Source organism: Amphiprion ocellaris, chromosome 4, assembly GCF_022539595.1.
Source record: "Amphiprion ocellaris isolate individual 3 ecotype Okinawa chromosome 4, ASM2253959v1, whole genome shotgun sequence".
In the NCBI taxonomy this organism is placed as follows: Eukaryota; Metazoa; Chordata; class Actinopteri; family Pomacentridae; genus Amphiprion; species Amphiprion ocellaris.
Window position 1 is genome coordinate 22,222,320 of NC_072769.1, and position 13,619 is coordinate 22,235,938.

The 13,619-nt window shown below is 40.8% G+C and overlaps 1 protein-coding gene across 1 annotated transcript; it reads left to right on the forward strand.

The window, feature by feature from the left end:
* Nucleotides 1-4,407: 4,407 nt before the first annotated feature.
* On the forward strand, nt 4,408-8,111 carry lgsn (lengsin, lens protein with glutamine synthetase domain). Its single transcript, XM_035956684.2, has 4 exons — nt 4,408-4,603; nt 4,857-5,544; nt 6,194-6,360; nt 6,777-8,111. Exons 1-4 carry the CDS (start codon nt 4,580-4,582, stop codon nt 7,968-7,970), a joined length of 2,073 nt encoding a protein of 690 aa, XP_035812577.2. The 5' UTR covers nt 4,408-4,579; the 3' UTR covers nt 7,971-8,111.
* Nucleotides 8,112-13,619: the final 5,508 nt, after the last annotated feature.

Genomic DNA, 13,619 nt, shown 5'->3' on the forward strand with positions numbered 1-13,619 from the left:
AACACCACTGTCGTGTCCGGCTAATACAATTATATTATATTATATTATATTATATTATATTATATTATATTATATTATATTATATTATATTATATTATATTATATTATATTATATTATATTATATTATATTATATTATATTATATAGAATGGAAAGCCTTTATTGCTTTTAGACAAAGTACATTGAAATTGAAATTTTCTTCTATCATATACACTTAGTACTGTTACCAATTATCTGTACTAATCTCAAAATGTCACTATTATGTTACAATACTGTTTAAAGCATTTCATTTCACTCTGATGCACAGTTTACTGTCTACATCTTGTGTATTTTTTGCATATGTATGCACTAGCGTTCAAAAGTTAGAGATCACCCAGACAATTTCATGTTTTCCATGGAAACTCACACTTTTATTCATGTGCTAACATAATTGCACAAGGGTTTTCTAATCATCAATTAGCCTTTCAACACCATTAGCTAACACAATGTAACATTAGAACACAGGAGTGATGGTTGTTGGAAATGTTCCTCTGCACCCCTATGGAGATATTCCATTAAAAATCAGCCGTTTCCACCTAGAATAGTCATTTACCACATTAACAATGTCTAGACCATATTTCTGATTCATTTAATGTTGTCTTCATTGAAAAAAACTGCTTTTCTTTCAAAAACAAGGACATTTCTAAGTGACCCCAAACTTTTGAACGGTAGTGTACATATCATATTCTATATTTTGAAATGCAATATTGTAAACTGCTAAATTTAAGGGTTTATTTTAATTGTTTTTGTTACAATCCTTTCCTCTTGTCATTGTCACGCCTTCAGCCTATATTTTGAAGACAAACCCTGGGAGCTTGCAGTGTTTCCTGTGTCTTATTACCTCCACCTTCACCAATAAACCCCACCCAGAAAATGTGGTGTTTTGCCCAGACATCTTTCTGCTCCAGGCTGCTCTGGTCAGGTGATGGCTGAGGCCTGGTGACTGGTCGTTCACCTCCAGGGATCACACGTGGATCCCACAAATTATCCAGAATCACAGCAGACATCACTGAAATATGCACATGTAGTTTATTATTCAACCTGAAGACTCCTTTGGATAATCTACATGTTACACAGATTTAGTGTATTGCCAGTAGGGGGAGAATTAGATTGTAAATAAAATAGAATAAAATATAAGAGTATTATTATCCCCCCTAACGGTATCTAGCTGTGCATGCGCCCTGAGGACATTGCTCAAAAGGTTTTTTTAGACAGCAAAGGCTTTCCCTGACATATAGATGTAGACACAGATCCTGGGACGAGGAGTTGTTGCAGACTCTTTTTGGAGATCTTTTTCGCTGAAAGCCTAGAGAGGTCTTTGGACCTTGACACGATGACACTACTCATTTTAATAGCAGCAGATCCCAGATGTCAGAGGTTTCCATCTGCCAGTCTGTAAAGAAGTTCTAACCTCTGGCATCTAATCTGGATTTGATTTGACGGATTTGAAGGAGTGATAAAAAAAAATTAATACAAAGTGACAATTGTTTGAGTATATCACCTTTATTTCTACATTTCAGAAATGATCAAATGTTCCATTTTTCCATGGGATGTGCTTATTTTAAGATAACTGTAAATCGCAGTATTGTGCATTTCGTGGAAAATTCAACTCAAACTGGTAACAGATATGATAACGAGGGTAGACAGGTGATTTTTACTCCGCTAAGGAAAGAGTTATGTGATGATCGGCAAACATTTGTCTGTCTTTTTGTCTGTCTGTCTGCTAGCAACATTACTCAAAAACGGATTAACAGATTTGGATGACATTTTCAGGGAAGGTCAGAAATGACACAAAGACCAAGTGATTAGATTTTGGCAGTGATGCAGCTTATAGTCTGGATCTCACAGATTTGTTGAAGATTTCTGTATCATTGCCAGATAGCACCATGGCGTCTCTGTAACTATGACAACAAGTGAACACTATGTCAGCTGCCTGCTGACGATCACATGATTGTGATCCAACTACAAATCCACCACTGCAGACTTATCTGTCGAAAATGATGCAAGGAACAATTGATTAAATTGTGGGGGCGTTTCTGAGTCCCATCAATTCCTGCCACCCACTACATATTTAGGTCACGCAATTCGGTATCCGTACATAATGTACACATGCATAACATACACCTGTGCTCAGCACAAAGTAATTTTGTTTGTGGGTACATCTATATTAAATGGCTACATTCTATGTTGCTGTGATTTCTGCCACAGATTTTTTAAAGACTTCATCTGTCAGAAATGATACAGCAACTGAGCAGCCTTGGTGGAGTGCTGCACTCTCTGAGTGCTTTTCTTGTTGGCTAATACAGCAAATCAAATAGTGGACAAATACATCATGCTGCTCAATATTATCATGACATGGTTTTGTTCATTGATTTGAAACACCCTGTGCAGTTTTCTCACACCGAGATATTAAAGGGAGCGATATCATGGTGTGTTTGGAAAAATCTTCCAGTACTAGAGTATTGTTCATTATTACACTGACCAAGCCTACGTTGAATACTACAAGAATACATAGAGACTGAATAGGTTCATTGAAATTATGAGATCATTAAATGGAAGGTTTGAATTCAGGTCAGCTCTTTGAAATATCGAAAAGAAAATGAAGACAACAAAAACTGGTACATGTTGGTAACAGAAAAACCTTGAAAAACTCAAATCTGTCTACACAGAAGTAAACCTCAGTGATATAAGTTTTGACTACAGACATGACACTACTGTTCAAAAGTTTGGGGTCACCCAGACAATTTCACGTTTTCCATGAAAACTCTCACTTTTATCCATGTACTAACATAATAGCACAAGGGTTTTCTAATCATCAATTAGTCTTTCAACACCATTAGCTAACACAATGTACAACATTAAATGAATCATCCATCCATCCATCCATCCATTATCTATACACCACTTAATCCTCACTAGGGTCGCGGGGGGTGCTGGAGTCTATCCCAGCTGACTCGGGCGAAGGCAGGGGACACCCTAGACAGGTCACCAGTCTGTCGCAGGGCTACATACAAAGACAAACAATCACTCTCACATTCACACCTACGGGCAATTTAGAATAATCAATTAACCTCAGCATATTTTTGGACTGTGGGAGGAAGCCGGAGTACCCGGAGAAAACCCACGCATGCACAGGGAGAACATGCAAACTCCATGCAGAAAGATCCCGGGAAAGCCGGGACGCGAACCAGGGATCTTCTAGCTGCAAGGCGAAAGTGCTAACCACTACTCCACTGTGCAGCCCCCTAAATGAATCATGACTAATTAATTTAATGTTTTCTTCATTTAAATAAACATTGATTTTCTTTAAGAAATAAGTACATTTCTAAGTAACCCCAAATTTTTTAACTTTAGTGTATATGTGGATGCTTTATAAAGCCTCTGTTTAGGGACAGGCCTGCATCATTAATCAGCATATCAAGGCTGATGCTGAGATGATGTGAAACTCATCATTCTCTCTCTTAGGTCATTCAATGTTTTTAATTCTGATGTCATCAGCATCTAATCCCGAGTCATCGGAGCTGACTCAGACGAGTTCCAGATTCAGAAAAATGACTGTGGAATAAGTAGGAGAAGGTTGCAGGAGTAACAGAATTATAATAAATTAATTAAAGCCTCATTTATACTAATACAACTTTCTAATGATGTATGTTTTTGAAAATATAGAGATGGATTTATGAATGATTAATAAATCAGTCATTCTTTTTTACCCGTTGATTTATTTTATAGGTCTATAATTTCAGATTTATTTGCAAAAAAGAAAACAGCAACAAAAGACAATGAATAACTTGCTCAAAAAGGAGTGGGAAGACGTCGAAGCTTCTTATTCTCACCCCTTCTCCTTACACAAATGATTGTAAATCTATTCTTCCTGCTTCTTCAAAATACTACCATTTATAAACTAAAAGAATAATAACAAAAAGAATAACAATAAGAGTAATAGTGAACATAATTTATAATAAATATACACCAATATGTCCATTTACATTTATCCAAAAGGACACAGAGAAAAGTTTGTATTGTGTTAGATAGGTGAGCCATTATATTTTCTAATGGAACTGTTAAAGAAAAAGGGATCATTGTGTCTGTAAACATCCATGTTAAGTTTCTTCTTGAAGAATCAGAGAGTGAGTTCATGCAGTTCTCCAATACAGAGACCACCAACAACAGCAGTTATTGTCTGGACTTCATAGATGTGTGTTTTTATCTCTCTGGAATAAATACTTGTGCTCCTATATATTTCTGGAAGCACAAGCAGAGCTGCTGAGCTCTGCAGTTTCACTCTGCAATGACACAAAAGAGACATTGAATTATCCTCACTGGCAGCCAATGAGCTCAAAGCAGCAGTGGCTCAGTGTCTACCAGCAGCCGGCCGGGGCCAGTTTCCAGTCGGACTCCCGCGGGTGTTGGGGGCAAAAAGAATTTTCTAATTCATCACCATTGTACCAATTGTCTATAAAAATTAATGTGCGAGTGACGCTCTGCCTTCACATGAGGGCTATCAAATTCCAAATCACAGTTCACGAGTACAAACAAAGAAATGAATGACTCTGAAGATCTCAAGGTAAAAACTCCACATCTACCTTTTTCATTTAAATTTAATTTTCTAGCTAAGTGCTGATACAACAGTTCTGGCTTCATATATCATTTTTACTTGACTTTGCTGAATCGACTGAGTCTGGTATGTAACATTAAGTCTTGTTTTAAATTCAGTATCCTTACAGATTTGCTTTCTTACACACTTTGGTAATCTTCCTCATATACATACTTGAGCATCTCTTACCATTCGTGTGATAGACCCATTGTGTGTTTTCCAGGAGGGCCAGAGTAGAAGCAAAGACCAAATAGATGGCACAAGGATGAGCCTAGGCAACAGGAAGGGGGTGAGGGTGACTGGGAAATATGTGCCTCCGGTGGATTGGACCAGCAGGGGAGGAGGTCCATCCATCATCCACTCCCCCACCAACAGCCCGATACCTCCAGACACCCCCACGGTTATCTCCATTGGCCCTCTGCCTCACAGGCCCCCAGAACAAGTCCATGATCCCAGGATGGATGAACTTGCCACTGGTGAGGACTGGACGAGAGAGGCATCATCTCAGACCAGGGTGTCCTACGGTGAGATGGGTGTCCCCCGACAGACCATGGAGGAGCTGAAGACCATCCTGAGGGACAGTCCTCTGCTCAGCATCCGGGGAAGAGATGATGGGAAACCAGGGAGTCCGTATACGTACCTCCACGGGACCAGCAGCAGTAGTGGTGGAAAGGCTGATGGACGGCAGGACGACGGAAACCCTCAGAGGCCGTTCAGCACCTTCAAACCTCACTCTGATGCTTCCAGAAGGGGGCCCAGGTCCAGAGACAGCACATCCATTCAGCAGCCACCCACCATGGATTCATCCAGCTCATTCAGGTCAAACGCCAACACAAATAGCCAGCCTGGAGTCAGGACATACACATATGCAAGTAGCAGCTCCTGGGGAGAGACTGGATCTCCTCATTCAGGTTGGTTAAAAGACAATTTATCCTCAATATAAAAGAAGAAATATCTGCAGCTTGTGTGACTTGACTTCGTTTCAACCGTACTTTCATCCAGATAATGTTTTTTTCTAGTGTTGCTTGAATTTTATGAAGAGGTACCATTTTTTGTTGTTATCTGTATTTCAAAAATCTCACCTGAATTGAAACATTCCATTTGTGGTCTTATGATTTCAATGAACCTATCTGGTCTTTATGTACTAAACTTTATACGAAGGTCTTGATCCATAGCAGAAGTATCTACTTTGGGACTGGATCGTCTGTTTTGATCATAAAGAGACTCATTCATCATTATTTCTAGATTTAAAACAGCTTGGAACAGCAGTTTATTGTCTGTTTTGTGTTTGATTTTCAGGGAGATTTGAGTTTCTCTGCCCTCACTGACTATTAGTTGGACATTTTACACTGCAGAAATGGACTTGTCACTGCTTTCTGATGCACCAACTATGACAGTGTTTCTAAACTTCTAGACTGTAATTTGTTGTTACTTATTGGTCAACAGAGACCAATATATACCAACATATGTCCAACAAGCTAATTTTGGCTAATTATATGCCTTTAACCTTTGATTGGAGCACTGAGCTTTAGGAAACAGCTGTCAAATGTTTTTCCACAGACAACGGAAACGAGACTGTTGAGATCTCAGGGAACCAGAGGTTTATTGCGACCATGGAGCAGATCAAACAGCAGATTGCCCGTGAAAACATCAACTTTGTCCGCTTCGAGGCCACTGACCTTCATGGGGTGTCAAGATCCAAGACCGTGCCTGTCCGCTTCTTTCACGTAATGAACTCTATCTATCTATCTATCTATCTATCTATCTATCTATCTATCTATCTATCTATCTATCTATCTATCTATCTATCTATCTATCTATCTATCTATCTATCTATCTATCTATCTATCTATCTATCTATCTATCTATCTATCCACCCATTCACCCATCCATCCATCCATCCATCCATCCATCCATCCATCTATCTGTGCTATGCTATGCTATGCTGCTAAGTGTATTGTGTACCTGTATTTACTAGGAGTGCCAGGTTAGCTGCTCTTCTTCTGGTATTAATGCTAAGCTAAACTAATTAGCTCCCCTCTCATCCTCCTTACTATACAGACACAATTATGGTTTTAATCTGTATGAAACTTTATGAAACAAAGGGGAATAAGTGTGTTTAACGTAAATGTTGCATCAACAGGAGAAAGCGGTATATGGAGTACCGATGCCAAGAAGCTACTTGGAGCTGACCCTGAGCCCTAAGAGCAATGAAGTGGACCACGCCAACACTGCCAACTTCAGCAGTGATGTCCTTCTGATCCCTGACCTCTCGACCTTCAGGGTCCTGCCCTGGGCTGAGCAGACTGCTCGGGTCATCTGCGACCCGTGCACTGTCACAGGAAGCCCCCTTCGCACTTCACCTCGCCTCATCGCTAAGCAGCTCCTTGGCCAGCTCCAAAGCCTGGGATTCTCCCTGCACTCATCCTTCACCTATGAATGCTGCGTCCTTGGTGCGCCGGATCGGATCGGACCAAAGACGCTCCTGTTCCCTGCCACCACGCTGCTCAGTAACCATGACCTGCCTTTCTTCCAGCAGCTGGTGGACAGCATGTACTGCATGGGTGCTGACATTGACAGCATCGCCTCTGCTAGTGGCCCTGGCCAGATGGAGATCAACCTGAGGCCAGAGTTTGGGATTGCAGCTGCTGATAGCGCCTTCACCTTCCGCACTGGCATCAAGGAAATGGCTCGTAAACACAGCTACATTGCTAGCTTTTTCACTGATGATGGTCTGTACAATGCCGGGGTGCTCTCTCACAGCCTGTGGGATGCTAATGGGCGACGCAGCCTCTTCCACACTGGAGAGAAGGCAGGAGAGCTGTCTGAGATTGGCAGGAAATGGCTGGCTGGCCTCCTCACCCACTCTGCTGCCCTGAGCTGCCTAATGTCACCTGGCCTGGGCTGCCGAAGCCACATCGCCAAGTCAATCAAAGACCCCAAGCGGATGTTGTATGCCACCTACGGTAGTAACGATAACAGCAGCTCCTTCAATATCAAGTGTCACGGTGGGAGGGAGACCCACATTGACAACAAGCTGGGCTCAGCCATGGCCAACCCTTACGTTGTCCTGGCTGCTACGGTGGCCGCAGGACTGGATGGTATCAAAAGAAACTTGAACTCTGACAGCAATCTGAACAAGGCCCCCAGTCAGCAGAGGGACTTTGCCATTCCCGTGAAGCTCGATGATGCTCTGGAGGCACTGGCGGAGGATCATGTCATGCGCAGCACCCTTGGAGAGCCGTTTGTTCAGTATTTCATTGCCATGAAAAAGTTTGAGATTGAGACCCAGGAACTGGATGATGAGAGGAACAAGTGCCTGGAGTATTTCATCTAGAAAGCCTCATGCCACACCAAAAAAAACCAAAAAAAACATGAAAAACAGCTGCTTGAATGTTACAGTTGATCCGTTATTAATACTATACGGATTGTAGATATTTTTCAGAGTCATTTCAAAATAAAGGAAACTACCCCCCAATGTGATGTGCAGTTTTCATTTTTAATACTGACCCTACTGTTGCAGTCATTAGTGTGAACACATTACTAATCTGTATATAAAAACAAGGGAGTTACATTGTCCTGTACTGAATAGGTTTGCTAAAATTTAGTATCCACTGAACAATTTTTTTCTTACATGTAATGAGCATGACAGCCTCTTGGGGTCGCTACAGAGGTTTATGTTTGACCTCTAGAATCTCAATATCAGTCAGTTAACTAGTTTAAGTTTTCAGTTGTTCACAAAAACTGCTAAAAGTGAAATTATACATATTAGTATACAGTTTTCACACACAAACCAATAATTCATAAAATAATAATAAAAATAGACATTAAAGGAAACAGTAACACCTCAAGGTCAGTTTAGTAGTTGTTCTGGAGCTTCTCATCATAACTGGAATTTTAAATTTTCCTGTTTTCAGCACTTTAAGGACACTGATGAAACACTCTCAATGACTACATCAGCTAAAATTATGATACTCTGTAAATTTAATCAAAAACATGAACAAAATTTGTCTTTAGGTGTGATTATTATCAAAACTGCTGTTTCTGAAGTCCCAAATGAACTTTGACTTTGTGCAAAAAATACAAAAGTGAGGACACTTTCAAACATAGTCTTTATCAGTAAACATACAAAGTGCAGTAAATAAACCCTCAAAAAAATCTTATCAGTATTGGTTGTGGCTACCATTGCAACCAGTTTTCAATGTTGATACAGCTGTTCTGTGGATTTATTCTCAGTGTCTTATGTCTCTTCATGTAATCCAGAGTGACTCCATGATGCTAGGACCGGGACTCTGTGGAAGTCAGATCATCTGTCACAGGACTCCTTGTTGTCCTTGTTGCTGAGGAGAGTTTTATGACTTTATAACACTAACCCTATTTTTGGGCTTGTTGTCATGCAGAAAAATAATGCAGATTCCTCCTTGATGAGTCATGATAGATAAGAATGTAAAGATATAGTAGTCCCAAAGTTTTTGCACAGTATGAGTACTGTGGATTTTAACTTACCCATAATGGTTAATATCACAACAGAGGGTTTCAGTTTGATGTGCCTCTAGTGTACCTGTTAGTTCTGCTGTCACACAAACACAATGGAGAAAAGGCTGCAACACCAGAAATTTTGCTGGTGTTGCAAACTGCATTAAAAAATAAGATTTAATTAAAGCTGCAAGCAGCGTTGGACGGGTCCTCGCATCCTTGCTGGTCGGCAAATCCACGCACGTCCACCAGGTGGCGCTGCGACCGAGAGTGCATGTCGGCCTATGGATGTGATCAGGACTGGACTCTGATCACACATGTATAGTTTGAGGCAGATTGGAGCATGTTTAGGGCAGTTACACAGCAGTTGATGTTTCATGGCGAAGCATCAAAATTCACGAGGCCGCCATGGCCACGCCCTCAGACTTAAGGTGAGCATTTTGATAACTTTTGATCACCCATGCCTGGAGTACATCCTGGCCGAATTTCATATCTGTCGGTGTTACCCTGTTTGAGTTGATAGCTTTTCAAAATGTCAAAAAATGACCCAAAATTTAAGGTTGGTGTTAAATTCTAGAAAGAAGAAGAAGATTAAAGAAAGAAAAAACATAAAAAATAAGCAATTAAATAAATGGGAAAAAGTTAAGACAATTAAACTTTTATAAAGTATGGGGGGGAAAAGGATGTAAGAAATTAATGAATTGTATTTAATAAACAGGAAATTTGTAAATAAGTGTTGTAGTCTTTTGCAGTTAATTGATGGATAGGCGTAGTGAGAGACAGCCAGACAATGGGGTAGAAATAAGAATGAGAACAACTAATATAGCACGGGGTTGTGAGCGGGAATCGAACCAGGGCCTCAGCGTTGAGGACCTACTACATGCGTCAGTGGCTTAACCCGCAGAGCTATATAATCACACATGTTGCCTGTCAGCAAAGGTGTACCAATCCAATAGAAAGTCAAGGGGAAGGGCTCGGGCTGGAGAGGTAGGTCCTGACAGTTGTAATGTATCATAAAAAATGGATAAAAATTTTTTAATTTTTTCATAATTTAATATTAAGCCACTCAACCCAAAAAATTTATAAAATAAAGTTGGGGTTTTCCCTTCAGCATTGTGGTTGCACGTCTCCATCTCCGTTAGGGGTTATCTAGACCCACAATGCTGAAGGGAAAACCGCGGATTAATTTCTCGGATTATTCTGTTGCTTAGTATTAATATTAAAAATATTTATGTGTCATATTAAATTTACTTTATTTTCATTAAAGCTGTAAGGACGTTGCTCTGTAACCCTACCCCTAGACTTTCTATTGGATTTATACACGTTTTCAAGGCCAGAACATGTGTGCTCATGTAACTCTACGGGTTACGCCTCTGACGTATGTACTAGGTCCCCGACGCTGAGGCCCGGGTTCGACTCCCGCTTGTACACCCCATGCTGTATGAGCTGGCCTCCCTCTTATTTCTAATCCCGTTGTCTGGCTGTCTCTCACTACGACTATCCAAACAAAAAGTGAAAGACACTAGTACACTTATTTAAATAGTTAAATGTTTCTTTACAAATAAACACCTTAAAGACAATAACACTTTCACTAGGAATTAAACACAATTTCCTATGAAAACTTTAAATATACAATTACACATTAAAATCTACTACAAGTTCTTAAAATTACAAACTACAAGAGTTTAAACATTTAATATTGAAAATAAGATTTTAACTCATCACATCCAATAATACTTTTCACTCAACAATTACACATTAAAAAGACAAAACATTTGGACATCTAATCTAATATTATAAAATCATAAAGAATGACAAAAGACCAAGACTAAACTTTTAAGATGAATCTAAAAACAGACTAAAAATTGGAACAACACCACTGACACTTTTGAATATCTAATTACACAGAAGACACAATAACAAAATCCAAAATAACAAATAAATTTACATATCTTAGAAAGCTTTGCGCTCTTTGCGCTCTTTGCGCTCTTTGCGCTCTTTGCGCTCTTTGCGCTCTTTGCGCTCTTTGCGCTCTTTGCGCTCTTTGCGCTCTTTGCGCTCTTTGCGCTCTTTGCGCTCTTTGCGCTCTTTGCGCTCTTTGCGCTCTTTGCGCTCTTTGCGCTCTTTGCGCTCTTTGCGCTCTTTGCGCTCTTTGCGCTCTTTGCGCTCTTTGCGCTCTTTGCGCTCTTTGCGCTCTTTGCGCTCTTTGCGCTCTTTGCGCTCTTTGCGCTCTTTGCGCTCTTTGCGCTCTTTGCCTTTTCCAGCAACTTCCTGGTTTTGCAGGAACCACCCTTCAACTCCAATCCACTGACACTCCACACCACAGACCACAACCTTTCCACTCCACTATCATCCTCCGCAAGGTTCCCAGTGGGGATTCGAACCGTGACCCTCCACATGACAGACACACAACCTATGTGTGAGCTATCTTTCACACAAGGTCCTTCGTGGACTTTGTTGTAATGATGGTTGAAAGAGGTTGTCATACAGCCAAAGTATGTATATATTGTAAATAAAGCTGCTGTAACAATGTAAATTTCCCCTGGAGTGGGGAGAAATAAAGAACTTTATCTTATCTTTATCTTATCTTAAAAAGTGTCAAAAGAGCCCTGGGCTGGATTCGAACCAAAAACCTCCTGGATGAGAGGCAGATAACTTACCACTGCACTATCCTTCCTACTGGGTGTAACTGTTAGTTTTCGTAAATGATGGTACACGAAACTATTAAGGAGGTGAAGATAATAAAGGTACTAAGGTGGATTTCAACCGGGGACCTTCAACATGCCAGGCAAAAAACTTACCTCTACACCACCTGTCCTACAAGATGCTGCTCTAACTTTGCTTAAATGATGCTAGCAATTAGTACTGGAGCATCCAAAGGACACATAAAAAGTGTGAGTGGGGATTTGAACCATGGACCTTCAACATGTGAGGCACAGAACTTACCTCTGCACCACATTTCCTACAAGGTGTTGTTGTAAATTGGCTTAAATGATGGCATCAATCAGTACTGGAGCAATCAAAGGACAAATAAAAGGTGTGAGTGGAGATTTGAATCATGTCAGGTACAGAACTTACATTGTAGGTTTGTTTCTGAGACTGAATACACCCAATCTCATCTGATCTGCAAAGCTAAGCAGGGTTGGGCCTGGTTAGTATTTGGATGGGAGACTACCTGGAAATACCAGCTGCTGTAAGCTTTTTACTTCTCCTCACAACCTGAACAAGACGCTGCTGGTCATTCACTAGAGACAGCTATCAACTAAAACCTCTTGGTTTCTTTATTATACACTCTATGAGGTGGATAAGCTGCAGCTCATGCTGATTTATTGCTGGTTCTGGTTGGAGCCAAAGAACAAAGGCGTCACCTGTTGGAGCAGCTGATGTCCTGCAGCCTCTTCACCACAGAAAGCCTCTGACAGCTTCAATTCTTTACACTCTGACTGCAAGACACCAATCACATAGGAACATATACATGTGTGGAACAAAGAGCTGAGCTGACACTCAACATGTGTTTGACCATTTATTGATAAAGACATTCAAACATGTCTAGAGATAGAACACCAACGCACGGTGTAAGAAAGGTCAGAACAGACTTCACCTGCTCAGGAAACTGAGGTCCTTCGGGGTGCAGGGAGCAATTCTGAGGACCTTTTATGGTTGTGTGGTGGTATCAGCCATCCTGTATGGAGTGGTCTGCTGGAGCAGCAGCATCACGGCTGCAGACAGGAAGAGACTAAAGAAACTGGTTAAGAAAGCAAGCTCTGTCCTGGGCTGGTGTTAGACAGGAGGATGATGACAAAGCTGTTGTCTATCATGGAGGACATCTCCCACCCCCTGCAGGAAACAGGACCATCACCGGCAGCTCCTTCAGGGACAGACTGCTTCACCCACGATGTTTGAAGGAGGTCCTTCCTTCCTGCAGCAGTCAGACTGTGTTCAATCAAACCTGCTCCCAGTAGTTCTGATCACCCATGAAGTAACTGCAATAAAATGTAAATAAGTCAATATGTGCAATTTCACAAGGTTTTTTTTTTTTTACAAGCATTTCTATTTCTTCTCTAAGGAGAAAGCATCTATTTATATCTGTGCACTGAGTGCTGCTTTTCTTTTTACTTTTTTTCCTATCTGCTACTGCCACACTGAAAATTTCCCCACTGCAGAATCTACCTATCCATCCATCTATCTATGGTCCATCTACCTCCCTATCTATCCATCCATCCATCCATCCATCCATCTCTCTCACGGGTGTGGGGGTTGATTCACCTGTTCTCAATCACCTTAATCCACGAAGGCCCGGTTCTTCATTCTTCCGCTCTCTGCCAGACCAGAGACTTTGAAACCAGAACCTTTCTCCTACAATTAGTCTGGTTGCCCCTTTTTGTTTTCACCTTGGTTTAGTTATCCTTTCTGTGTTGGTTTTAGTTTCATTCGTTAAATGAACTCCTTGTAATCTTTGACCTGTGTCTGCAGATGTCCTGTGACACCAATGATCCCATCTGATATTTAG

Coding starts and splice junctions, on each gene's coding strand:
- lgsn (XM_035956684.2), top strand. CDS start 4,580: ATGAATGACTCTGAAGATCTCAAG. Junction 4,604..4,856: donor ATGACTCTGAAGATCTCAAG/GTAAAAACTCCA, acceptor TGTGTTTTCCAG/GAGGGCCAGAGTAGAAGCAA. Junction 5,545..6,193: donor GACTGGATCTCCTCATTCAG/GTTGGTTAAAAG, acceptor GTTTTTCCACAG/ACAACGGAAACGAGACTGTT.